Source organism: Octodon degus, unplaced genomic scaffold (assembly GCF_000260255.1).
Source record: "Octodon degus isolate 3935 unplaced genomic scaffold, OctDeg1.0 scaffold00052, whole genome shotgun sequence".
NCBI classification, from domain to species: domain Eukaryota; kingdom Metazoa; phylum Chordata; class Mammalia; order Rodentia; family Octodontidae; genus Octodon; species Octodon degus.
The window spans coordinates 5,402,133-5,429,560 of NW_004524628.1; the positions used below are offsets into that span (position 1 = coordinate 5,402,133).

At 48.4% G+C, this 27,428-nt stretch overlaps 1 protein-coding gene across 3 annotated transcripts in view; it reads right to left on the reverse strand.

Annotated features, from left to right (window-relative positions):
- Nucleotides 1-1,183: 1,183 nt before the first annotated feature.
- Kiaa1211l (KIAA1211 like) overlaps nt 1,184-27,428 on the reverse strand; it is a 57,541-nt gene continuing 31,296 nt past the window's right edge. The window contains exons 6-10 of one of the 3 annotated variants that reach the window (XM_023717531.1): nt 25,457-25,669; nt 22,123-23,755; nt 4,391-4,578; nt 3,085-3,295; nt 1,184-1,996 (exon numbers count right to left, since the gene is read on the reverse strand). In XM_023717531.1, the coding sequence (XP_023573299.1) occupies nt 1,854-1,996; nt 3,085-3,295; nt 4,391-4,578; nt 22,123-23,755; nt 25,457-25,669 (2,388 nt within the window). In that variant the 3' untranslated portion in view covers nt 1,184-1,853. Of the gene's footprint in view, nt 1,997-3,084; nt 3,296-4,381; nt 4,579-22,122; nt 23,756-25,456; nt 25,670-27,428 lie in introns of all 3 variants that reach the window. The other 2 variants (XM_023717530.1, XM_023717529.1) reach the window with 2 other exon arrangements.

A 27,428-nucleotide genomic window follows, 5' to 3' on the forward strand; every position in this document is an offset into this window, starting at 1 on the left:
CGCTCTAACAAACAAATAAAAGTGCTCCCGCACAATTCCTCCAGCTACTGCCATTTCTTCTGCTCTCATTCACAGGCGATTTCTTGCGAGCTGGCTTTAGCTGGCACCTTTACCTCACTTCTGTCCCCCGCACTCCACGCACAGGGCTCTTGTCAAGCTCAGCTGTGACCTCTGGAGTCCAATGCCAACGGCCACCCCTGTTCCCATCTGAGCTTCCTAGACAGTGGATTAACCTTTTCCTCTCCTAACACTTTGTTGCTCACCTTGCTCTGGTCCCCCTCTTTTCTTGCACCCTTCCCAAAGATCTTTCCTCTGGCTTCCTCGCTGGAAGAACTAGGATTGACCCCGGAAGCCTTCTCTGCCCCTTCCAGACCCTAAATTCCTATCCCATTGAAACAGAACTGACTCCCAACTTTACAACTTGGTATTTCCATTTAGATGCTTAATGGGAAAACTGAGGATGAACTCCTTTCTATAGGGCTTGCTCTTTGCCCCCATTTCTACAGCGGACGCCCCCCATTTACCCAGGAGCTTCCCTCAGAAAAGGCAATTAGCACAATCAATTTGCTTGAGGGGGGAATCTGTCCTTGGACTTTTTTCAATAAGGGTCGACTCTACAAAGTTGTATAGTACTAAAGACTAGAAAAAAGAATTTTTAGAAAGAATAAATAAAAGTAGCAGTCCTTAGGATCCGTGAAATCAAATTACAGTGTACGACACTGAACCGACTCTGAGTCCAGCTGTACCAATTTCCATGGAGACCGGCTTGTTCAAAAGAACACACAGAAACTGTTTTCAAAAAGTACAGTGGTACTGTATAACTGGGACACAACTCTGCGACTCCAGGGAAATGCTTCTGCCTGGCTTCTCCACGTTCTGCATTTCATTTGTGGTTCACTGGACACACTACACCCACAACCTGGTTTTCAATGAGAATGTGTAGATTTGATGCATTGGATGCTAAAGAACAATTTTTAAATTTTTAAAAAATAATTTTACTGTGTCCTACCACAAACATAAAAACGTTGCTATCTTTTGTCTTCCAAAACTAGACTTCCCCAAAATAGGGGAAGGTCTCAAAAAATTTCAATCCCCAACCAACCCAAAAAACATCATGCTTTGCCTTTTAACTCCAAGTAGCAGTTCTCTGTGAGCAGAAATAACATTTGCACGCAGAACCGAGGCATGTCCGAAAGCTTTTATTAAACAGGCAATGCTTTGTGCAGTGGCGGAGGACACAGAGGCAGAGTGGAAAAGTTTAAAAATTATTTTGAAAACAGTCTATGGGCCGACGAGCCCTACACGGTCCTTTCTCTCCTCCTTAAGTGCAGCTATCTTCAGGAAATCAGATGGTCCTGTAGGTGCACTTGGAAATGCACCCCTATTACAAATGTCATGCCTAGTAGTAAACACAAAAGGAGAAGACAGACAAAACAGCGGTCAGACACGGGCTGATCTTCAGCAGAAGCACAAGTGGGGCGTTCCCGGGATGGCTCCGGTGTGGGCCTTTCAGGATGAGGATTTATAAATCCACATTTCCTTTCTGTTTTCTGCCTCATCTGGGGCTTCTTTTTCCCAGGATATTCTGAAAGGTTCACATTCATGCCCCTGGGCACAGGGACTCCTTCTTGGATTTTTTTCAATGTGGCTTTTGTTGGGGCCTGTCTGGTCCAGGGTTATGGCTGTATTTGTTCTGTTCGCTTTACTTGGTTCCTTCCTCTTCCCCAAGGTTGTCATAACTTGGTGATGTAATCAATCTTAAGTTGCACAGTCTGTTTGCTATGATTTATTGGCAGTTTTAAACTAAGTGGCCCATCAAGGGAGTAGACATTCTCCGTCAGCTTGCTGCCAACCTATTTTATGATCTGGGGCATGTCGCTCCAAGCTTGGGATTTCTTCCTGGCCAGTTCCATCCATGAGGGCTGCTCTGCGCTGGCGTAGCTGGCTCTCTTCAGCTGGTGCACCTCCTTCTCCGTCATCGCCGCAGCCTGAGCTGCTGCAAGGGGACAAGCAGAAACACAAGGCAGGGTGTGGGTGTTCATGGAAGCCTCCTGCATTTCTCTAAATACAAGCCAAGATCCTAACTGCGTTCCCAACAGAAACTTCATTAGTGTGGACGTGTGTCAAGGACACTGAGGCACAGAATATGGGTAAAAAGGGTTCTGAGCCTCCTGAACAGCTCTGTGGTACACAGTAGGAAATGGTGTGGAACTGCAGGAACGCTGGGCAGGTCATCAACAAGTGACTGAACTTAGTGCTGTTTCAACATCCACTTAAAATGGACAGAAAGGCGAGCTCCTTGTTGTGTACCTCTTACCCCAATGAAAAATAAATAAAATTCAAGAAATACAAGGGTTGGGAAGTAGCTCGCTAGAAGAGTAGACGGGTAGATGCTTGAGTCATGAGTTCAACCCCCAGTTAACCAAACCAAACCAAAACAAAGCCAGAAAGGGCTGGGATGAAGCATAGACGCAGACAGCTTAGCACATCTGAGACGCAGTTCAGTCTCGAGCACATCACAAAAAATACTTCCACATGCAACAAGAAATGAACATCAAAAATACTCTGCTCAGCAAAAGGAATTAGATATAAAAGAACAGATATTTTATGATTTCATTTTTAAGACATGTTCCAAAAATGCAAATCTTTAGAGAGAAAGTAAATCAGCAGCTGTCTGGAGCTAGAGGTGGGAATGGGGATTGAGGTCAAGTAGCTGGGAGGCTTCTTTTAAGTACGAGGGAAGTGCTCTAAGCTTAGGGCCTATGTTCTGTACATAAGACACCAGCAACGTATGTATACTCACTAAATTACACACTTAGGCAGGCTTTTATGGCATGTGAATTATATCTTAATAAACACTTCAGGGAAAATTCAATGTGGCAAGTAACTCAACAAAGCAAACAACAGAAAAAAAAAAAAAAAACCCAAAAACCAAAATTCAAACTAACAACAAAAAAGAGAAATGAGGTTGGGGCTAGTCTGGTCTACGTAAGGAATTCAAGGCCAACCTGAGCTACATGGTGAGACCCTGTCTCAAAAACAAAGCAAAACAAATGAAACAAAACAAAACAAAACAAAACAAACCAAGACCGCAGGAACCATCCAGGGCCATGAATCCACAGGGCTTGGTAACACAGGCCGATGTCATACCCAAGTTCTGGTGTGACAGGGAGATTCCCCTCTGCAGCCCCTCCTTGAGGCTCAGCTTGGCCCCCTGCTTCTGGGTCACCATGGGTTTAGCAGGGGTCATCAGGAAAGATTTGCTGCGGACAAAGTCAACATGTTTCACAGGCTCCTGTGGGGACATAAGAAAGACACATACTGTCAGTCCTGCACACTGGGAGCGAGACAAACACACTGCAGGTGCATGAGTCACAGGGGCCTTTCCCAGGATGGCCTGCACTGGTGGCACCTTGTGGTGAGCTCTGCTGCTTCCCCTCGCTGGCATTCAGCAGCAGGATGCTGGAGCTCAGACAAGGACCCAGCCTGATCCTGGCCCACATGTATATTGTGGCTTCCCTGTCCCCCAAATATGACCTTAGCACCAGATGCTGGATGGCAGGGATTGCACATGGCAGTCAAAATGGTTTGGAAATGATTTCTTGACTTTCGGGACACTTGGCAGGATCACACACACTCCAGGGGGTTAGCACTTCTTGTACAAATCCCCTAGCCTGCCTGCTTGCCTTCTGGTCTGGGTGCAACTGAGTTGTGGGGAAAAGGAGGGAAGCGGGTGCAGGCTTGGGCTCTCCTGGCAGGGCTGAAACACGCTTACGGATTTCTCAGCTTATTCCTGTGGCTATCGAGGAGACCCAAAAGCTGGAGCCTGGCTTGCTTCTAGCTGTGTGTGGTGGTGAAAGCTATTTACAGTGCAGAGGGCAAGAAGGAACCCCAAGTTCCGGCCACACATCCCTGGGGAGAAATAAGGAATAAGGTGCCCCAGCAGTTGGCCAGCATGAGGGCCACAAGCAGGGATCACTGATCACCGCACGAGGAGCTGTGGGGGTACAACTGACATCGCTGCTACGTGTCTGGGAGAGAAGTTATTTTAACCTCACTCCATTTGTCCAGATGCTGAGCTGCGTTGCCTAGGAGGCAAGGAGCAGAGCGCTGTCTCCACCGCCTGAGCGATTCCACGCTTCTCTGCGTTCCTAACTAGCCCAGCACATGCAGAAAGCCGGCACACAGCTCTGCCACAGAGCCTATCATTTGGCACAAAACCGCTTTTGTTTCACTGACTTCAGCCGCCCAGCAGCAGCTTCTGCAGGTGCAGGTATGGGCGCTGCCTGTGTGGGACGTGAGGGCCCCTCATGAGAGTCCCGGCCCAGGTCAGCTGCCCCCTCCTGGGCCTCAGCAACAGAAAAGGGTCTGCAGTCGGCACCTGGGGCACCTGGGCTCTCTCGGGTGCCTTGGCTTGCTTTCCTGTTTCCGACTTCAGCGCTCGTACTCCGGGTTTGTCCTCCTGGCTTGGCGGCTGGTCAGGGGCCCCTCGCCTCTTCTGCCGGGCCATGGTGATCCAGGGTGGCGTGGGCTGCCCGTCAGCTCCGGGACCCGTTGCTGCCTCAGGTGGCCCCTTCTCTGTGGAGAAAGGCACAGGGTTATGCAAGTCAGCTCTGCTGTTTCAGCCTCCCATCCACAGTTTGGGCTCACGGTGGAGGAGGCCTGGGGACAGGCCACCATCTAGGGGGTGGCCTTTCCATTGAGACCACTGCTTTTCTTGAAGGGACTTTCTTTCTTTCTGAAGATGCGTCAAAGGGATTATGTGCCTCTCCTCTGAACCACGAAAGAAGGAAACCCAATTGCCTGTCTAAAATCAACATGTACTTTAAAATTAACTTCCTCCCAGGGAGCCCTTTCTGGAAGGAGCTAAAAATACACACACACACACACACACACACACACACACACACACACAGAGGTAACAATGCTGTAATAGGATCTGTCGCGTGGGAGCAGCACACACTTCCCAATTCCTGACTTGTGCCGCTGCTGAAGACACAGTTGTCCCCTTGTCGCTTAACAATGGCACAACCTTCTATCTGTGGAGAGTGGCGTCATTTACAGTATCGTCTCGTGTTTTATTCCTTGTCCAGAGAACCCAGTTACTTCCTGGCACACAAAAGGTGCTTGGTGGTTATGCGATTCACACGGTCCGTGTTTCTCATCTCTTGTGCTCTCCATGAGAATTTCATAGCGTCCTCACAGCCTCTGTTGTTTTTCCTTAAAAAGCATGCCTTTTCCTATTTTCAACCGAGCATTTCTTCACACTGACCAATCACACCCTCTGACCCTAGCGCCTCAGTCAGGCACACATGCTGAGCGAGTCCGTCAAGGCTAAGTGTACAAGGAGAGAAAAAGTCCATCCCAGTTTTATTTTATCCCTGGGGCCTGGCACATGCTAGCCGAGTGTGTGCTCTGCCGCCGAGCTACGGCCCCACCCCCAGCCCTGGTTTTGCGTCAAGGGCAGAATGGTCACTGCTGAACGCTGAGGCAGCTCCAGCCCCTGACACCGTGCACACGACATGGCTCTGGAAATGCCTCGTGCCCGGAACTTAGATCATTCCACTTGAGCCACAAGAAATACTTGAAATATCAGAGGAGACGTATGGGAGACAGAGGCCTCCTGGGCCAGGCCCCAGGCTGACATCTCGGGGACTGCAATCACACTCGCTCTTCCAGCTTTCTTGGGGGAAATGCAATCTTGTAAACAACACAGGAGGTGGAGCTTGGTAAAACAGTAACGTTTCCTCTCCTTTATCAAGAGCCCTGCACTGTGTGCATTTGCGTGTGCGTGTGCGTGTGTGTGTGTGTGTTCCTATGTGCCTATGTTTACATGCACACCATAAAAGTAAGCCCCACAGCTGCACTGGGTACTGCCAGCATGCGATAAGGTGACCCAAAATAGCTGTGTCACCAAGCTCTGGGACAGGCAGACAGCCAAGATCTTTCAGGAGTCATTTCTATGCTTTTTCAGCGCCGCCTTTCTTCCCCAAGTGTCAGTCTTTCCTTGTATTCTGTGTCTACTTTTTTCTCACCTTCTCCCTTGTCAGGACTGGGAATGGGTGAAAGGATCCTTGTTCCCCTGTCATTCTTTCACAGGACACTTTCTGGGGCTGATCTCATAGATACAGGGAAGTAGGAGAGGTGTACAGGGGTCCAGATACCAAGAGGGATGCAGAAAACCCATTAGGGTTTCCTACTGTGGTTCAGAGAGGCCTGAGATCCCAACAGGAGCCTCACTACAGGTGAGCCAAGAAAGGGGTGAGGGGCTGGAAGCTTTCCATGATGTCACATAGACAGGACCAGAGCTGGGGGACAGGTCATTCTGCCCTGTGGTAGCAAGCCTCGAGGCCTCTGTGTGTGTGTGTGTGTGTGTGTGTGTGTGTGTGTGTGTTAAAGGTACAGGGGCTTGAGTTCAGGGCCTTTACACTGACTTTTATAGTCCTTTTTTACTTTGAGACAGGGTCTCACTAAGTTGCTAAGTTGCCCAAGCTGGGCTCAAAATCGCCATCCTCCTGCCTCAGCCTCACAGGCTGCTAGGATCACTGACATGTGCCACCACCCCTGCTTTCAGTGGTCTCTTTGGTTTGCCCTCCTACCTCCTACACTTGGCACCTACATTAGGAGCCAGGGTTTTGGGACCTGTGCTGTACCTGACCTGTAGCAAGCTGAGAAGAGAAGGAAGGCACAAAAGTGACAGCTACAAAGCACAAACATTCAAGGTGAAGGCGACTTAATCTCCTGGGGCATGGCTAAACACAACTGATGTCTGAATTTCTCCTCCCCAAATTACAAGGGGTGTAAGCAGTTAAATGTACCTCAGTGTACAACAATCCTGCCAGGAGCGTTTCTCAGACAGGGAGCAGCAATTCCACGTCCCCTTGCTGCATGTCTGGGAGGGACTGCCTCCCCACCTGCAGCTGCCCCAGAAGGAAAAGCAGCAAGCTGGTCTGCTGGAGCACAGCCACAGAGGGACACACTTCCAGAAGGCGCACGTTCGGAAGGCAAGTGTAGGTGACCACTTCCGGAAGGGAATACTATAGGTGACCGCTTCCGGAAGGGAAATGCAGGTGAACACTTCCTGAAGGCAAATACTGTAGACCCAAGAACACGCACAGCCACAAAATGCACTCCAAACTACTTAACCAGAAAGTTAAGATCAGAGGAAACTTTAGATCAGAGGAAACTATTACTATTTTTATTATTTAGTTATTGAAGGAGAAGATTCTATCAAAGGAATAGTCGATGTGCATCCTCTTCTCCAAATGCCTTCCTCTTCCTTAACACACCCCCACCTCAAGGATTTATTTTGAAGCATATAATGTGCATGCATTCATTTCGAAAGGAACCTGCCTTCAGGATTGTGTTCAATGGGCTGTAATAACCAGGAAGGCTCCCTCCGTGAGCAAGGAGAACAGAGCAGCTAATGGCTAGTGCTGGGCCCTCCAGGGCTGGGTTCAAGGCCTCAGGCTAGCAATGTGTTCTGGGAAAATCAGAGAACCCTGGGAGGCTCAATTTTAGTGCAAAATGAGGGAAACAGCAGGATCTGTGCTTCCGGGTATGAATACAAAGATTCCATGAGACAGCCCACCATCTCCACCTGCCAGCCCAGCCGGGGAAGACTCCGTGAGACACCCGTGGTCTCTGCCTCCCAGGTTCGCTGTTATTTTGTTGTTGCTGGTGTTATCAGTTTTTCCCACTTGGGGAATGCTGCAGACTTTGGTCAAATCCTACTCCAGATAGGATGGAGACCAGTGAGCCACTGTGCCATGAGGCGAACCCTTGTACCCTGCTCAGATTAAAAAAAAAAAAAAAAAAAGCAGACTGGGTTGTACTCCAGCCTCTTGACCCATCCATCCCTTAGGACACTGTCATGGTCCCAATATTACAGACAGTCAAGCTAAACAGAAATTAATACACAGTTGGAGAGGGACTGGGCCCTCCAGGAAATCAGCAGAAAAAAATAAAGACATCAGAATTGGGGCTAGAGGCACCTCTGAAGAAGGCCAAGCTCAATATACAGATGTGAGGTCAGGCCTACCTGCCTCCCTAAGGGACAAACAATAACTTGAGATTGTATTGTAATTAGTACCAGCTGGGCCATTAAGTCCACATCAGATGCCCAGGTAGGTGGGTGACCAGAGGATCTGGACCCATCCCTTCCTCCAGATGTTTGTTTCAGAAGTCATCGTGTGAAGGTTACTGGCGCCAGCCATATACCCCCGCTACGTGCCTCCCTTCCCTAGTGGGTATTAGCTCAGTGACGACAGTCTTATGGACGATGATAGTTTTGACCCACACTGTACCTGTTGTAGGCAGCTGAATTAGATAGAAATATTACAGGCAGTCAGACAGGGCCAGGCCCTCAAGGAGAAAACATGGAAGACAAGGTGACTTTGCAATTTGGAAGAGACAGACCCTCTTGTATGGACCACACCTCAAGACCAAGACAAAAGAGGAAACAGCTACAGACTTCCCAAAGGATGGGCATCAGGGATTGATATTCTAAATAGGTATCAATCACTGTGAAAGAGCCCAAATGAGTCACTAGCCCGATCCCCAACAGGAAGAGACCCTGTCCTATATTCATGCCAGCCTGCTACGTGACTCACTTCCCGATTTGGTACTGGATTTAATCAATTTTACCTGAGCAATGGTGCCTGTAACCTCGCTGGCTGACCATAGTTTTGTCCCACCTCATGCCCACCTAGGCGAGTTCCAATGTTTTCTCCACCACCTTAGACCTGCCTCACCCCATGGTTTTCCTCTAGAAAAGTCCCTGGAAGAGACAACTTCCTGGGGCAACAACCCACTCGGGCTCCCCTCCTGTCCCTCTCTCAGACAGGAGCTTTCTTTCCCTCAATAAATATATTCTGCTTATAACCTCCATTTGTTCCTAAAATTCATGCTTTGGTTTTATTTATTTATTTATTTATTTTGGCAGAACCCGGGATTGAATTCAAGCCCTTGCACTTGCGAGGCAAGCGCTTATTCTACCGAACTATCTCCCTGGCCCCCATTCTTTGGTTTTAGAGAACACGAACTCGGCCCAGGTACCTGTTAGGGTGAGAGATCGGTTTTTCTCCCTGTGTCATTTGGAGGTTCCCTCTGTCATACCACATTGTGACTTTTCAGTGTAAATGGCAAAGGGCCCCTCCATGGCCTTCCACTCAGGAGGCCTTCTGTCTCTCAGGAGCTTTCTCAATGAGCCTTCCTACTCTTCACCAGTTTTTTCCTTGGAATTCATTCTTCCACTCTGGGGGACAGAAATCCTGCCTGTCTGCCATCTAGCCGGTTCTGAGTGATTTCTCCTCCATCCCTAGCAGACTGCATCTTCCTGCTGTGCGCGTGCTTATCTGCCTGTCACCCAGCATGGGCAGGGGCAGGGGCCTCATCTTGTCATTTCTGCATCCACTGTGCCCGGAGTGAGCCAGCAGGATCTCAGGGAGGCTGCTCTGCTCCCACCAGGCCCATGGTCCCCTGCGTGCGCGAAGCCTGCTCTGCAGTGGCGTTCTGTCCCTTTGTATAGACACAGCGTGTTACAGGGACCCAGCACGTCATGGGCTTTGACGCAGCCACACAAAGCACGAGAAGCGGCAGAACTTTCATCCCTATTCCCGGAGGCCGCGACCATGCCGCATGCTTGATTCCCACACACCTTGAGTGCCCCTGGGGGCGGGGGGCCTCAGAGCTGCTGGAGCTGCATTTGGCATTGGGACTGATGGAGCTATTTGAAAAGACCAAGAAGGAGCCAGCCCCCAATCCTCGACACGGAACCATTCCTGCATGGCGGACATCCATTTTGTCACTTCATTCTCACTCACTGCTGGGTAGCTTTTTCCTTTTTCTTTTATTCTTTTGGTACCTATTAAAATCCAGCCTTAGGCCTCGGGAGCTAGCACAGCGGTCTAAGCGCCTGCCTGACAAGTGCAAGCACCCGGGTTCAATCCCCAGTACAGCATGCCATGCCAGCCTCAGAACCCCGGCGTGCTGTGCCGGCCACCAAAGCTGGGAATGGCGGCACACGCCTGGAATCCCAGCGCTGGGGAGGCCGAGACAGGAGGATCACTACCAGTCCAAGTTGCATAGAGAGACCCTGTACCAAATAAATAAATAAATGATTTTTTAAAAATTAAAATTCAGCTTTAAGGTGCTGTTTTATTGAGAAAGACCCCTGCAGCAACCACCTGAGGGCACTCAGTAAAACACAAACAGCGGACCACACCCTGGTGTGGATGCCCAGGACATAACTGAGTCTGGGAGATGCCGAGAATGCTGTTTTGAGGGGGAGGCAATGAGCTTTACAGTGTAAATTCTGTGATCCTTGCCCCTTGGCCTAAAAAATGAAGCAGATGCTCTGCCCTCAGGTAACTCACAGCAGGACAGCAGAATTCCTGTGCCTCTGGAACATTTGGTGCATCCTGTCCTTTGTGATGCAGCAATTTTTAAGAATCTTTTTCCTTTCATAGAATTTCTTTCGTGTTTATAAAAGTGCACACATGCATTGCACACATCTGGGTGACAGATAAGAATATAAAGAGAGATGCCAGTCATGGTGGGGGACATCTAATCCCAGTGCTATGGGTGGCTGAGGCAGGAGGGTCCAAGCTCAAGTACCACCTGAGCAACTTAGTGAGACCCTATCTTAAAAAACAAACAAACAACAACAACAAAAAAAAGACAGGCTGAAAGTGTAGCCCAATGTGAAAGTTCCCGTGTTCAATCCCCAGTAGTGGTCTTTAAAATAAAATAAAGATAGAGGAAAATGCTTTCTGTAAATAACCCAAAGGGAGTACACTACAATTTGGTTCATCCTCCTCTAAGACTGATGGGTACTTCCAGCTGCCGTTAGCCAGATCTATAGTGGGAATCAGAAGCAAATGGCAGGGATGAATGACTTGAGAAAGTTGCAGCTTAATCACAGAGAAAGTGCCTGCTAAGCTGGGGCTCTGGGGAGAGTGGTTGCTGAAAGGATTAGCATTTAAAAGAAATCCAGTACTTTGCATCAGGAAAGTGAGAGAGGCAGCTTGAGGGCAGCCAGCAATCAGCAAGACCCCACTCCTCACAGACTCAGAAGTACAGAGACTCATTTGAGAAGGGAGTCCCTCAGTCCCCTGCTCCAGAAGGGCCACCCAGGCAACTGGTTCTCCAGGATTCATTCCATCACTCTCAGCCATCCAGGAAGGCTGCTGGAAGGCTCGGGAAGGCTGCTGCAGCCATACTCCAAGGGGGCCAGGCTACTGCTCCAGTTGGCAGCAGACCTTGGTGTCACCCACATGGTGCTCGTTTTTCAGGCATGATGCAGAACACAAGCATTATGGAGTTATGGAGGTGTCCACACATATTTCAGGAGAAGTCCTGGGAAGCCAGACAAAAAAATGCATGACAAGAGTCACAGCTGCTGCCAGGAGCCCATGAACAGGCAGTGTGTGAAGCTGTGACACTGCAGGTGAGGATGCAGTGGAGGCCCCACCAAGTTGGAGATGCCAGGAACATGGCACATCTGTTGAGAAAAGCTGCAGGTAGCGCAGCCAACTCAAGAGAGGCTATAAGGACTGCAGCCTGCAAGGCTACAGAAATGGGGCTGCCTAAGCCTCTGAGGCTCACTCCTTACCACGGTCTGTGCAGGGCCTGACATGTAGCTAGACAATCATTTGGTTTTTACCCTCTGTTTTGGTCTCACTTTGGTCTGATTTGTCTATTCTCCTATTCCTCCCTTCTGGAGTGGAAACGTTTACCTTTGCCATTGTCTGCTGGGAGTGTCGAGTTTTCTTTTTCTTTTCATAGGGTATCACAGCTAAGAGTTTGCCTTGAGTCTCCCAGGAGATTTGGGACTTGGACTTTGTTTCCCTAGATAAGCATCTAGAAGTGGAATTGACAGGTCACAAGGTAAGCGTATTTTCAAATTTATAAAAGAGCTCTCAAATTGTTTTCCAAAGTGGTTGTTCCATGCCGTATTCTCACTCAAAATATGGGAAGAGATACACTGCAAGAGAGTGAGTTCTGCTTGTGCTGCATCCTCACCAGTCCATGCTATTACTAAAAGTTTTTGTTTTGGTCATTTTTCATTTTATGTTTGTATTTTTCAAGAGAATACAGAAAAAGAAGTAAAAAAAAAAACCATTGAAATTATATAGAATTTCACTGAAAAATGATAGGAATTCAACAATGGTTGTTATGTGGTATATTGTCTTCAAATCAGTTGTTCAGATCATCAGATGTACGCCTGTCAGATTGGTCAAAATATTATAAAAAATTAACAGAAAAAAATTTAAGCATTAACTGCTCCTTTCAATAGAGCAGCAGAATTTGGCAGTACAATTATCCAAGCTATCATTTTTTCCCCTTCCTTCTTTCTTTTGGTCATGTCTTTCTTTTTTCTTTTCTTCTTCTCCTTCTTCTTTGTGGTACTAGGAATAGAACTCAGGACCCTACGCTTGTCAGACAGGCACTTATGCCACTGAGCTATCGTCCCAGCCCTCTTTTGGTCATTTCTACAGTGGTTGTGTATCTCACAGTCTTGTGCTGTCCTAATGGCTAATGATGTCAGACTTCTTTTCACAGCCTTACTTTCCATCTGTAAAATATCTGGTAAAACAGTATCTCTGACAAAATACCTGTTCACCTTTTTTTTTTTTTTTGCTTATTTCCTAATTGGTTTGTTTGAATTTTTACTGTTGAGTTTTGATAATAGTTTATATATTCTGTATACTATTTTTACTGTATGTGGTCAGCAAATATATATATATATATATATATATATATATATTAAACCAGGGATTGAACTCAGGCCCTTGTGCTTGCCAGGGAAGTACTTATTCTACTGAGCCATGTCCCCCAGCAAATTTTTTTCTGTAGTATGTAGTTTGACTTCCCAAATTGTTAATGATGTCTTCTAGAAAGTCCAAGTTTTTAATTTTAGTAAAGTCTCATTTATCAGACTCTTTCAAAGATAATGCTTTGATGACACATCTAGAACCCTTTGTCCAGCCTTCCAAAGATTTCTTGAGTGATTTTCATGGCTGTATTTCATATTTCAGTCCCCGCCCCTTTTGAGTTAAATTCTGTACATGATGTAAGACTCAGATCAAAGGTAACATTTTTTGCCTGTCAGTGTCCCTGTTTTCCCGAACTATTTGCTTAGGATGTACAATTTGATAATATTTTATTAAGGACTTCTGCATTTAAACTAATGCGGGATACGGTCTGTATTTTTCTGTATTGTGTTTCATTCTGGTATCATAATCACATTAGCCTCACAGAATGATAAGAGAAGTGTTTGTTTCCTCTTATGTAATTTATACATAAGGTTGTAATTGGTGCTATGTCTTCATTCAATGTTTGGTAGAACTCACCAATTAAGCAATGTTTTTTTTCTTTTTTTTCTGGGAAGTTTTAAAATAAAGATTTGAATTCTTTAATGGATTCAGGGCTATGTAGTTAATCTATCTTTTCTTTGTAAGTTTGCTAGTTTGTGTTTCTAAAGGAAGTAGACCTTTTTTCCCATTTCTCAAATTTATATGCATAGAACTGTCCGTACTATGTCCTCGTTGTTATTCTAATGACTAGGGGTTAGTAGCAATATTCCCAGTGGTGGGCATTTGGGTATTTTGTGGGGTTTTTGGTCAGTCTGGCTACAGATGTGTCATTTTTACTGGCTGTTTTAAAAAGCCATTTTCAGATTTCATTTATTATTTTCTTTTTTAAAAAAATAATTTTATTGAGAAGCAAATAGCAATGAGACAGTTTCAAAACTAATTACTTGCACAGTTTCAATAATTAATACATTGCGCATTGTTATGTTAGTGGTTATTCATCGTACAAGATGCAGACATGATACCCTGGCCACAGATACTATTAGAACAAATCTCTCTATTCATTGAATTAAGAGAATGCAGCTGTACATCTATCCTAACTATATTGAATATGCAGATACAAAATTATCGCTCATTTTTATCCCCCTTTTTTGGTAAGTTTTGTCAGAGAAGGGCATTCCATTGTCATTTAAACATTGTAGGTACGTGAATTCAGCAAAATATTCCACTACAGTCCAGTAGTCCATAATAGTAGTAGGTTTTCCATAAGACTGGCAATGTCAGAAGCTGTTGACTTGAGCCTTTTACAGCTCAACATATTAATATGGCCATTTATTATTTTCTACTATTTTGACACGCTTATCTTCACTAGGGTTTGTCCCTCACAATTACCCTCCCGCCTTGCCTTGGTTTTAGCTCGCTCTTCTCTTTCTAGCTTCTTCCTGTGGCAGGTAGAGCATTACTTTCAAACCTCTCTTCAAAGGCTAGAATTTGTGTAAGTGCAATTTCATCTGCATCCCACAAATTTGGATGTATTTTTATTGTACTTAGGTTTTTTTTTGTTTGTTTGTTTGGTTTTCGTTTTTTTGTTTTTTTGTTTTTTTTTTTTTTTTTTTTTTTTTTTTTTTTTTGAGTGCCATGGATTGAACTCAGGACCTTGCACATGCCAGACAGGTGCTTACGCTGCTAAGCTATATCCTGGTCCTTTATATTTTTATTTTAATTCACCCTTCTAATTTCCCTCCAGAGTGCCCCTTTGATTCATGGGTTATTCAGTGGTATAGTGTTTATTTTCAAATACATTTGAGAATCAGGTATCTTTCCAGATATTTTTTCAGATATGTTATTGAATTCTTTAATTTGTAGTGGACAGAGAACAAACTGTTAAATTCTTTTAGATTTGATCAGAACTTAGACAATGATCTATCTTGGTGAATTCTGGGCACACTCACAAGGCCTAAGTAGGCTGCTGTGCTTTGGTGGGATGTCCTGTAACTGCCCACTAGAGCAAGTTGCCCAAATCAGACTGTTTGAGACTTCATATCCTTCCTTACTTTCTGTCTGCTGCAAAAGGAACACTAAAGTCTGTACATCACCAGGGTTAGCTCTGTAGTTCTTGCTTCCTCTATGTTGAAGCTCTGCCATTAGGTGCATTCATATTTAGGATTGTTTCATATTTTTGGCAAATCCATCATTATCAATTCACCAATATTATTAGGTAATAACCAGTTTATCCCTCATAGCCATCCTTTTTTCCTGAAATCTTCTTTGCTTGATACCAAGATAGCCAGCCTTGCTTTTGCAGTTCTAAAGTTTCTGTTTAAAAAAAAAAAAAAAAAAAAACATAGGCCAGAGAGATGGCTCAGTAGAATAAGCGCTTGCCTGGCAAGTGCAAGGGCCTGAGTTTAATTCCTGGTTCTGCCAGTAAAAATAAAAATTAAAATTAAAAAAAACAGCTCCTATTTCTTTTACATGGAAGCTCCGTCTTTCATTTCAAGAGCGCTCCCTCCCTGCTCCTGGAGCATGGTTGAATAGTAGCTGTAAAGTCTTTGCATAATGCTTTTAGTATTTGGATTATGTCATAGTGTCTGTTCACTGGTTTCCTTTTGCACTGAGAACTTCTCAGGTTTGTTTCTCTGCATCTTCTGCTGGTATCTTATATAGTTTGAATGCTACACTGGGATTAGGTCTTCTCGGCCTCCTCAAAGTTCTGTGCTTCTTTATTGCTGAACCCATGTAGGCCAGGAAGAGCCCAGCAGGTCATAAAAAGGCTCGTGGGCTCAGACTTCTCCACTCTGCCCTTTATCGCCCTGGCTTTCCGTGGAGAGAAAGCCCTGGGGCTTGACTTCTCTGCGTTGTAGCACACTCTGGCAACTAGGACCACAGCAGGTGGTTCAAGAGACAGGAGCCTTCAGGACCCGCTACTGTGACACTGTCACTGCTGCCTGTGCTGGCGAGGGGTACGGCTTCAGGGCTAGGCTTCCTGGTGGCGTGGACCCCAGGGGTGCTGACCCCATCAGCTATCTGATGGCTGGTCACCCCCCCCCCTCAGAGCAGGGCTAGCAGGTCTAAAGGAGCTCTGCCTTGCAGTGGGGGCCACCTCCATCTTCAGCAGGGGTACAGGTGGGCCACTTCACTGCCCTTCAGTAGGGCTGCAGAACTCAAGAGCTCTGCCCCACAAGGGACACCTTTACCTGCTGCCAGAGTGGGTGATTCCAGCGTGTTGCTGGCGCCTGGCTGGCACACAGCTAGAATGAGAAAGCTACTGTGCAGGGACAATGCCATCAAGAGGGGCTTGCTGCCTGGCTGCAGGGGTGCACAGGGGTGGGGCCAGGACTGCCACCATGCCTGCTCCTGTAGGGCCTGCTGATGGCACAGGAGACACAGCCTGCAGGGCTTGTCAGTGCCACCAGAGGCAGGCGGCGGGTGCTGCTTCCCTGCTCACAGCTACCATCTCGTCACTGCCAGTGCCCTGACCTCCCCCTTCCAGGCCACTAGCTCCTATCCGCCTTCCAGAGTCCTCCGAGATATACTCTATGCATTTTGTCTTGGGTTTCAGGTTGTACCAGGGGGAGAGATAGGTGATGAGTATTTTCCCATCTTGCCAGAAATGCAAGTTCATTCCTTCATTTGCAGCATCAGGAATTGAACTAGGGCCTTGTGCATGCTAGGCAAGCCCTATCACCGAGCTGTACCTCAAGCCCCATGACGTGTATTTGTGAGCACTGGCATGCCAAGGTGGTTTTCCTAGCATTTTAGGACTTTCTATACTATTCACATGCTAGGCAAGGGCCCTAAGCCTGCTAAGTTCTCATTCCTTCTGGTATGTTGGTTTTGCTCTGGTTTTGAGGCAGGGCTAAGCTACGAGGCCCAGAATGCCTTGTCTCTGCCTCCTAAGTGTGGGGATTACAGGTGTGTGTACCAAGCCTGGCATATAGAAGTATTCTTAAGGACGGAGGCTTCCGGCTAGGGCCTGGAAAGCCAGGGTACTGAGGAGAAGCAGAACTAGGGACAGGAGGTGTTGGGGTGGCACTTGAATGCTGAGGTGTCAGATGAGAACTGGCCATCAGATGGCAATGAATGGAGGAGCCCAGGCGAGAGGGAGCTTCAGAAACAGGTGGCACCCACACATAGCCTGTCCTGCACGGAGGACAGCGGTGCTGTAGTGGGAGGCAGGCAAGGCTAAGAGGACACAAAGGCAGGGAAACCAAGGCCAGCAGGTTGACAACACTCGGGAAAGGATTGAGAAGAGAAGGTAAAGCTAAGAAGAAAGACAGCATGAGAACAGCTGGCTTTCTCTAAAAATTCAGGATATGCGCATGTGGGTATATTTCTCCAAAAGAATTGAGCCAGGCACAGTGGCGCATGCAGATCAGAGACGCTACCTGGGTCAGAGAAGCTAGAGGATCACTTGAATGCATGAGGTTGAGGCCAACCTGGGTGATGAGGGGAGGCACCATCTCAAAAGCAAAAGAATAGACACCAGAAAAAGAGTGGACACTCGTCCTGATCTCTGCATTCCCTTGTTCATTGTAGCACTCGTCACAGCTGCTGAGGGGAAGCAAGCTCAGTGTCCTTGAGGTGGCAGACAGATAGATGGATAAGGAAAATGTGTCCTGAATACAGTGGAATGGGTCTCAGCCCCAAGGAGGGAGAAAGCTCTGCCATATGCAAAGCATGGATGGATCTTGAAGACACTGTGTGCAACGACACAAGGCACTCGCGGAAACACAAGCACGACACGAGCCCACTTCTATGGGGAAAATACAATAGTCCTATTTCTAGAAGCGAAGAGTAGTGGTTGCTAGGGGCTGGGGTTAGAGAAAATGGGGGCTACAGATCACCACACAGAAAGTTTCAGTAGTGTAAAATGAGTAAATTCTCGAGATTTCTGTATAGCCATGTACTTACAGTCAACACTACATTTAAAAATTTTTAAGAGAGATTTCATGTTGACTGTTCTTACCATAATGAAATAAAGAATTCAAAAGACACTGACATATTTTAGTGGGATATAAACACACTTTCAAATGCACATTATATTGCAGTGTCATTAGAGAAGGGTGAAAATCTGGGTCCATTTCTTCCAAAAAAAAGTCTCTGCATCCACAGACAAGATGCACACCCCTCTGTTCCCTTGAGGTATCTAGATGCCACCTCCCTGAAGTCACCTCCTGAAGGTGGGGGCTGGCCCTTGTCCTGTCTTCTAGGGCCAATACACTGCTTGAAAAATGGCAGGAATGTACTAAATATTAGGCAAAAGAATGACATGGACCAGTAGGAACAAGTGAGGGCAAGAGGACTAGAGCCTAAAAAGAGGTTCAGAGACCAGAGTCACTGGTCAGGAGCTCAGATTGGAGGCTGCTGCACATGAAGACTGGCAATGTGTTGAGCTACCCTCCGACACACCAGCAGGTGACCACAATTATATACAAAATCAGTCTCATACTCCCGACAGCCAGAAAGAAACAGAAGGAAAGGTCCACAGGTGACATCTGGAGTAGACCTATGAGTGATTTATGTTCATATTTTCTCTGTCTCTCCTTCTCTCTCTTTCTCTGTGGCATGCCAGGCAAGCGCTCTACTGCTGTGGTACCGCACAGCCCAGGAGCGATAATTTTCCCTATATGCTCTCTGTACTGTACAATGTGTGCACTCAAGACTCGACCTCTCACTCTTATCCTGGGGGTAGAAAGCTGCTTCCTGACCTATAATTAGCCTAAGATGGACTAGCCCAACAGGAAGATGACAAACGTCCTGCTCATATAGTGCCTCCAGCCCAGTCCTCTTCTATAAGCCCTGCCTATGAGTGCATGGTAGCTGGGGCGCATTCTGGATATAAACCAGAACCAACATAACAATCATGGGTCACTTTCCCACACTGGCAGACCAGCAACTGAGGACAGGTCTACGAGGAGTTCTTTCAGCTGAGAAGCACAGACATGGCTTCTGGGCTTGCAGAGCCAGGTCAAGTTTAAGATAGTCACCACATAGTCAAACAAACACCCAAGGACACAGGAAAGACTCCTAGGCTCTTAATCTGTTGCTCAACAAAAGCATGATTTATGTTTTCTTCTAAGTCAATCAGAGCCTTAAGAGTGGCTTTTGCTAAAACCCATGACACTTCACTTGAGCCTCACTAAAAGTGGAACAAAGCTTGCCCTTCATTTTCTGCAACTCTGGGCCAATCCTTCTCAGCTCCATACAGGCAGGTTAGTCTTTCAGGGATTATCTGAAGGATAAAGTTGGCAAAACAAGCCTTATCAGCTATAAATTCACCTCGCCTATCTCATTGTCCACCAAAATAAAGACACTGAGATAAAAGATTTGCAGGAGCATTTAGCTACACCCAGACCCTCCAGAGCCTCACATGACCAAGGAGACTTCCCTTGACGCCTGGAGGAGCCCATCCACACCCACTGAGGGAAACCAAGCCAGCCCTCAACCACTAGGATTCAATATGAACTACAAAGTCAGCACTGACTGACCAGACCCCAGCCGGCCACAGTACTCCATAAAACTGTTCTTTCCTGTTTCATGGGTGAGTCATTCTGGTCTTCATCGAAGTCAAGCCAGAGCCTTTCTGTATTGTCTCTTAACCTTCTAATTAAAGTGCTGCCTGTACACTCGTGCTGTGGCTTTATTTTTAATTTCCAGTATCACTGAAGCAAGGCCCCATGCTAGCTGGCGATGGCCTGGCCCTGTAAAGCGCAGTCTCTTTGGAGAACCGGGTCCCCTGCTCATTACAGTAATCATTGCATCCTTCCTTCCCCTGTGAAGGGTTCTCCATTTTTTCAAGAAGACAATACAGGCCATGGGAGAGAAGAGAAGAAGGGGAAGGGGAAGGGCAGAGGGAGGAGGGGAGATGAAAGCAGGAATTCTGGGGGCAAAGTTGCCAAGGCAGGGTTGTGCACCCATGTGCAACACTTCGATGATCTAAGTGTACACAGCACAGCATGTGGGGAGGTGGCAGCCCACTGCAGAGCTCTGGGCAAAGTACCTGCCGCCACAAGATAATGAACAGCAGTAATTAGGTCTTCTTGGAAAACAGATGAGCATTGTTATTAAAACGTTTACCATCTATATGTTTTATAGGAATCTGGCTGCCTCCAGCTGCTTTAATTTGGAAGCAATGAGGATGGAAGTAGAAGTAATAATGAGTTAAACCACAAGCACATCCGTGCCTGGGGAAGGTGCAGGGACTGGTTCACAGACAGGGCCCAACATCCGGGACCCTGACACTCTGCTCTTGACTACACAAGGCAGACCCCAGCCCCCAAAGTCTAGAGTCTGCCCAGAATATGCCCCCAACCTGTCTGAGCACTTGTCTCTCAAATACCACCCCTAGAGAGAGTAGGCTCCTAACAGAAGGTGGGCAATTCCTCTCCTTCTCTCTTTGCATTATGATGAAAAATCTTTATATGTGCCCACAAAAATAACCTAGATTCTTTCACTTTGGAATTCGTCTGGTGGTTATTTCTATGGCATACAGACTATCAGTATTCATCAATAGAAAGACAGTTCTCTCCTACTATTTAATGAAGCCCTTAAAAATAAATGCTGCATTACATTTCATAAATCAAAGAAAACAGATGGCCCCTGACATTTCACAGTTATGACAGCCTCATCACCTGTGCTGATGGGGTCATACACAATTACAGGTCCAAATGTCCCCCTGGGAAGCTTCTTTTCCAGCTTGGACTCTGACCCTGAGGATCCTGTTACTAAGTTCTATTCACTCGGTAAGCCCTTGAGAGACATTTTCTCTTCTGGGCCCCGGGGGTAGATGGTGCTGTGTCCAGGTTTCACACACTGAGGGCCACTCTCCTTACTGTTCAGATGGTTTTCGGAATCGCTCTACAGTCACTTCAGTAGTGTGCTTGACATCTGCAGAGTGGATCGCCAGGTAGGACTCGAACGCCCCCACACCCCAGGTCCAGCCAGGGTGGCAGTATGAACGATGGAAAACTTCCTGGCTAAGCCAACAGCCCCAGGGACCTGGAAGGCCATACCTGCTGGCTCTTGGTACTTCCGGTATCCCTGGTCACCTCAGCAAGCCAAAGCACTTCCAACTTTGCATGTTACTCACTTCCTAGCTAGGAGGAGGCAGTAAACACTAGCGTACCTCTGGGCCTGTGTTCACATGCTACTCTTTCCTTCTCTGTGCAGCTTCCTTTTAGAGTAAAGGATTCCCCCAGACACCCACCAAGTTCTGTTTCCTCTGCCCTACAAGGTAGTAGCCATGTGGACTCCTGGACTCCTGGACTTATACTAGCCAGAAATATTTAAAAATAAACTGTGCTGTGGAAAACTTCTCTCTAGGAGCCCCGTCATGCATACACAGCTCAAGGGTGCAGGACTGACACCCAGATTTCCAAAAAGGAACAAGTCCTCACTTCTGCCACCGATCTCTGTTCCAGCAGTTTCTCATTTCATCTGAAATGCTGGAGGTGACAAATGCCTGCAAAGGAGAAAAGCTCTCTGGTCTGTCCTTGCTGATCTCAAAGGACAGCTGTGTGTGAACACTTCTGTGTTTCTCCACTCTTAACATGATCTCCTTTGTGGGGACATGAAATAAACACTGACCCTTGGCCTTCTAAGAGGCTTCAGTTGTGACCTGGATCACTCACAGATACTTTCTGCATGAGCCCAGGCCACATGAACTGCCTTGGGACAAGGAAAGAACTTCCTCGGGCGGAAGGGTCAGAGGGCTCTCACTGACAGAGAAGTGAGATTTTCTTTTCTAGCCAAGAAGCAGCTTCAGCCCTGGGAGACCCGACTGGCATCAAAATGAGCACGATGTCCAGGGATTTGCCAAGTAGCCCAGCGTCTCCCAGGGAATGCGCTGCCAAATCGCTTCTTACACTTCCCCTGTTGTGTCTACACACCTGACTTCTCGGTGCTTACACAAAATCTTGTTTATTTATTTTTTGTTGTTCATTTGTTTTTGTTTTGTTTTGTTTTACTCTAGTCCTGGGATGTGAACCCAGAACCTTTGCCCTGAACCACACTTCCAACTCATATCCCCTTTCAGATAGGTCCCTGCTAAGTCACTAAATTGCCCAGGCTGGGCTCAAACCTAAGAACTTCCTATCTCAGCCTCTCAGAGTACTTGGATTATGGCATGGGCCATTGTTTCTAATTCCTGATCAGAGTTGGCTTTTGCACCCAGGGTCCTGGTCATGCTGGTCAGGGGCTCCAGCACTAAACTACACCACTACTCTGTGGACCTCCAGTAACAAATTCCAAAGACATTGAGGACTGCCTTTGCCCCGCCCATTGCCAACACCTCCTGGGAGGCTCTTACCAGCTCCTCTGTGCCCGGACTTCTTCTCCACCACTCTGCTGTCCTTCCTGGGGTCCGCAGGTAGGCTCACCTTCTCAGGCTCTACCGGGTCAGCATCGGGCAGGTAGGCCAGGGTGAGGCTCTGCAGCAGTGGCTTCCTGGGCAGGGGTGGCTTGGAGCTGGGCTGCTCTGGGGACCGTGCCTTCCCCTTTCCCTGGCCGTTGGGGGACCTAGCACCCCGGAGTGCAGGAGCTGACCCAGTGTGACCCTGCTCATCTTTAGGGAGCAGGGCTGGCACTCCCCTTTCTAACCTGACCTCAGCGCTGTATCTCTTGATGCCCCTGGCTTCGTGGGAGGGGCCCTCTCTGTACTTGAGGGACAGGGAGGTGGACCGCAGCTTGACAGGGAAGGGGCTTCTGTCCTCACAAGGCGGTGGCTCTTCAGTGGCTGGGCAGGGCTCGCCTGTGCCTGGTGTGGTGGCCTTAATGTCCCCCAAGTCCTGAGATACTGGCTCTGCTGGTTTCGGAGGGTCTAATTTCTGGGCTGGGGGCTCAGGGAGCATGTGGAGGTCATCGAGGGCCGCCTCACTCCTCCAGGCCTGGCCACTGCGTACCAGGGGCAATCGGATTGCAGAGACAGTAGGGATAGCAGGGACAGTGGGACCTGGAAGACGAGGGCCTTCTGGGCGTGGCCGTGCCCTGCACGAGGACACTGAGAACTTCTTTACACCCCGCACCTCCCCGCCACCAGCACCCCTCTCACTTTTCCGTCCCTGAGTCCCCCTCTCAGGACCACCCTTAGGGGATTCCTTGTGCTCAGACTTGGGTTTCCCCGGGGACACGGCTTCGCTGCCTAGAGCACAGGGACTGGGCTTCTGCAGAGGTGACTCTGTGATGGGTGCCAGGGATACGCTGAGGTCCTCGGCCACCGTCATAGCCCTGTGCTTCAGGCAGCTTTTGGGCGCAGGAGGGCTTGGGGCTGGAGCCGGGGCAGGAACCACAGCAGGTTCTGTCCCGGCTACCTTGGGGCTGGGCACTGCCAACGTAGGTTCCACCTCCTGCTGGACACTTTGGTCTGCGCCATCTGGGTCACCGGATGTCGCCAAGGCCATGGCAGTGACAATCTCAGGAGGTGCTGTGTCATGAGGAGCTACATTCACTGCGGGGACATCGGTAGACACTGCACTTTCCATGTGTCCAGGAGCACAGACCAGCTCTTCATCTCTGTCCCCAGCTGGGGGACAAGGGCTTGCCGTGGACAGCTCCTCCTCCTCCTCCTGGATTTCAATATCGGGAATAGGGTGCAGAGAGCCTTCTGGTAGAGATGGGGGCTCCACACAGGGGGTTAGCACTGCCACAGGCTCTGTAACCTCTGGGGTGGCCGGGCGGCTTGAGGGGACATCGCAGAGGGAGCTCCGTTCCTCCACACTCGCACTGAGCGCCGGGCTGTGCTGCAGGCGGGCACGCCTGGCCCGGGGTCCTCCAGGTGGCAGCAAGGTGGCAGGGCCCCTGGGCTCAGGGTCTCTGTCCAGCATCAAATCCTGTTGCCCGGAGCTGGGACTCTCCTCTGTGCTGACCTCGAGCAGTGGCCTCACACCATATTCTTCCTCCTCGGGGGTGCAGGTCAGGTCGCTCAGGGATTCCGATTGTGCCCGCTGGGAGAAATAGAGATAAGCGATCAGTGCTGCCATGAACATCAGACAGCCCAAGACTTCCTCAAGGCTGGCAGCTAAAAGCAGTGGGTCCCTGAGGTGGCACTGGCGATGTTCACGCACGGGTGTGCTTTCGTAATCTCTCCCTTAGTGGTCTATTTGGAGACTTGCCCATACCTTCTGAGGACCCTCAAGACAAAGGCCACCTACTGCTTGTGTGAGCCAGCCACAAAAATTAGTGGCCAGGCTGTGTCACTATGCTTATTTCACTGAATCCTTCTTTCCTCCCCATGAGGAAATGACCATCCTTCCCTTTTTGTACTTGGATAAGTAGGAACTCAGAGACATCAAAAGAACCTAACTGATGGCCAGTGGGTGGCCCAGGTGACCAGCTAGGCTCTTTCTGGGACTCTAGGCTGCCTCTGAATCAGCATCCCATGTCAACACCCTCCTAGCAGAGTCAGACTGGTCCTCTAGGAGGATCATTCATACCATCGATAGCATGGTCCACACGTCACCATCGCTTACACAACAAAATCCAAACTTCTCAGCTCAATTTACAGTCTTGCATTCTCCGGTCTTGTGGTATTTTCCCCACTGCACTCAAATCAAACCAAAGCCCAGAGTGAAGGGGTAGAGAAGAAGCATCAATCTCTAAGACCCGCATCTTGGATTCAGCAGCTCCGAAGCCTGGAGACCTGTAGGCAGGCACCACGGGGCACTGCTCCTCTTAAAACAGGATCACCACACCTCCCGCTGCTGGCACTGCATGGCTGGACTAAGCGCCAGCCAGTCTGGTGAGACAAGGTGCATCGTCCATGGACATTCTGCTTGTACTGAGCCTGGAACCTCCCACAGCACGGCTCTGGCAGCACTGTAGACTGCGAGGTCACAACCAGAAGCTGGAGACTTGCCCATACCTGCTGAGGACCCTCAAGACAAAGGCCACCTACTGCTTGTGGGAGGCCAACCTCTGCTGTGGTAGGAGCCGCAAAATGCACTCTAACGGGTATTAGAACTTCATGATAAATATCACAATATTGTTATTACTGTGCAAGATAAGTTTTTTGTTTTTTTTTTAAGACAAGAAGAGCCCTTTTTATTATCTTTCTTTAAAGCTCCAAAAGAGTCACAGCCTTGATGTTGTGGAGTTTGTCTCTTGGTGACACAGGTAGGGAACCTCTGGGCAGGCAAGGACAGCCTCAGGCTCAGGAAGAGACTACCAAGGAGATTCTGAGGATGTCCACGCTTGCAGGAAGGCGTGAGGGAGTGGGGGATGGAGAGAGGCTGCTACAGGGATCAAAGAGCAGGGCAAAGGGACACTCCAGTGAGGGACAACGAGCTCCCACACATGCTCCAGGGGCGGGGGGGGCAGCAGAGGGGGCTCGTGCAGCTCTCCCCAGCCTTTCAGGAGGAAGGCAGCCAGTGGAAGGGACTTGCATTCAGCAGCTCTGTGACTAGCATTGCTTTGGAGGCTGGAAGTAGCGCTGGGGTGAAGGGCTCAAAGTGAGTGCGTGTGTTTAGAATGGTCACTTCCGTGTGCATCAAGTCCTTTGAAGGAAGTCAAAGGTCACCTTGTGCCTTTCTGTGCTAAGCCCCCTAAGGCTGAAAAGTAGCCAGCCAAGGTGACAGCATGTGGGGGAAGCGAACATGAGAGCATGGGGGGGCAAGCTGACCCCCGTGCGGAGGAAGAGGCTCGATTACCGAAGACAGCCGCCTCATTTTACTCGACCGCTGGTTGCGAGGCTTAACCAGGAGCTTGTGCTTGGCTGCAGAGTTGTCCAAGCAGGAGGAGGACTCAGCGGGCTGGCTGAAGTCAGCCACAGGCGCCGGGCTGCTGTCTGAGGTCCGGGAGGAGACGGTGGCATTGCTCGTGGGTTCTGGAGACGGAGGCCGGGATGAGGACACTAAGCAGACCTTCAGAGGACAGGGAGCAAACACGCCAAGCATTAACTTCACGGCTTGATATGCAACAGCCTGTCCTGGTGTCCTACATGGTCTCTGGGCTTTATCTGGGAAGGGACAGGTCCAGTCTGGATCTCGACAGGGAACATTCTAGAATACGACCGAAGAGGTCATATGCATGTCTGAGGTGCCACAGTGAAACACAGCATTTTGTAAAATTACTATGCACTCAGAAAAGTAAAAAAGAATTTTCTTTTTTAAAGTAAGCTAAATGGCAAGGAGTTCAAAGTATTAGGCCAAACCGTGGAAACCTGTGTCCCATGTGTGAGACATCACAGCAGACATGCGACGGGGCTCCGCCAGCAGGAGAACTCTGTCCCCTCCCCCATGCACCTGCTTCCTCCAATGCAACAGACTAGCCCACTGTGCCAGGGCAGAGGCACCTGCGCTGTCTCTAGAAGCTAGGGACTGGGCACAGAAGATGCCAAACCCATCCACATTCCATCTCTGTGTGTTCACTTTGAAAAGTCTCTGCAACTTCCTGGAGGAATCTGGCTTGAAGCTACCATCTGGCAATTACAGGTACGCTACTGTTCGTACCTCAGCAGGAGGAACTGACAGCGAAGAGTAAGGCTGTTCTTCGAGGGGAAGGGGGCACATGCAAAGACACCTGCCCGCCAAGCTTGGTGAGCTCCCCCACAGAGCAGGGACTAACAGGGCTTACCCACAAAGTGGTGTGTGTGCGTGCATGCGTGTGCACGTGCATGCAAAGCACTGGGCAACTCACCCCCAGGCCTTGACTCTCTCCCAGTGCCCAGGGAGATCTGGGTGATGCGGGGCTTTGGAGACGACCCTGTGATCAGTGCACCAACCCGCTCATCCCCCAACCAACCTTTCTGTTTGAGCACGGTGCTCAGTCTTAGTGTCACATTTTCATTTTGACTTCAGAACACAACTATGTTCCTCACACAGTGGTAAGTCTTCCTGAAAACAGTCTCTTTAGAAAAGAGGCACAAACTAGACACCAGGGCCACCGTCTGACAGTGACCTCCAGGACCTTGGCTGAATCCTTTTTGGCTTTCTTTCTATGACCCTGCTGCCCTGATGAGAGAGAGCAGGTGGTTAACTAGTGCAGCAACTTACCTAAACTGGATGACATTTTAAAAAGAAAACAGCCTCCAACTCAGAAACTGCCCCTGCAAAGGAACAACCTAAGAACTTACTTCTGTTTACAGAAAGGTCCCTTCTATCGACTGATGGAAATATAAAGCTCGTTTTCTGTAAGCTGCCCAAATGAGAGAACTGGATGGAAGTAGATAGTAGTAATCTATTTTAGCTCTCTCTTAGCCAGCCAGATACTTATGGGAATAAATGAAAAAAGAAAAACTACTTAAAGAAACCACAGGCCTCTTGGCCACAAATGCACTTGAGTCTGCAGCTTTGGTTTCAACTGTGTAGCTGGTGGCTCAGGAAGTTGCCTTAGATCAGGCAAATGACACCTTTCCTGGGCAGTCCTCCTTGGGGGTCACACGCAGGATGTGTGCATTTCAGAATCATACAGAACCTTTAATTTTCACTCTTGTCTAGAGGAACCATGAATAGAGACTTATTATGAAGTAGTTTTCTTTCTCATGGCCTGCGACTCGTGGCAACAGACCAGGTGAGGTGTTTAGCCAATGCAGAGGCCACAGGTAAGACCAGCAAGGGCCTTGGTTACCAGTCTGTAAGCATTACACCCCTGCCCCTCCTCCGCCTGGGTCACTCTGCGTCT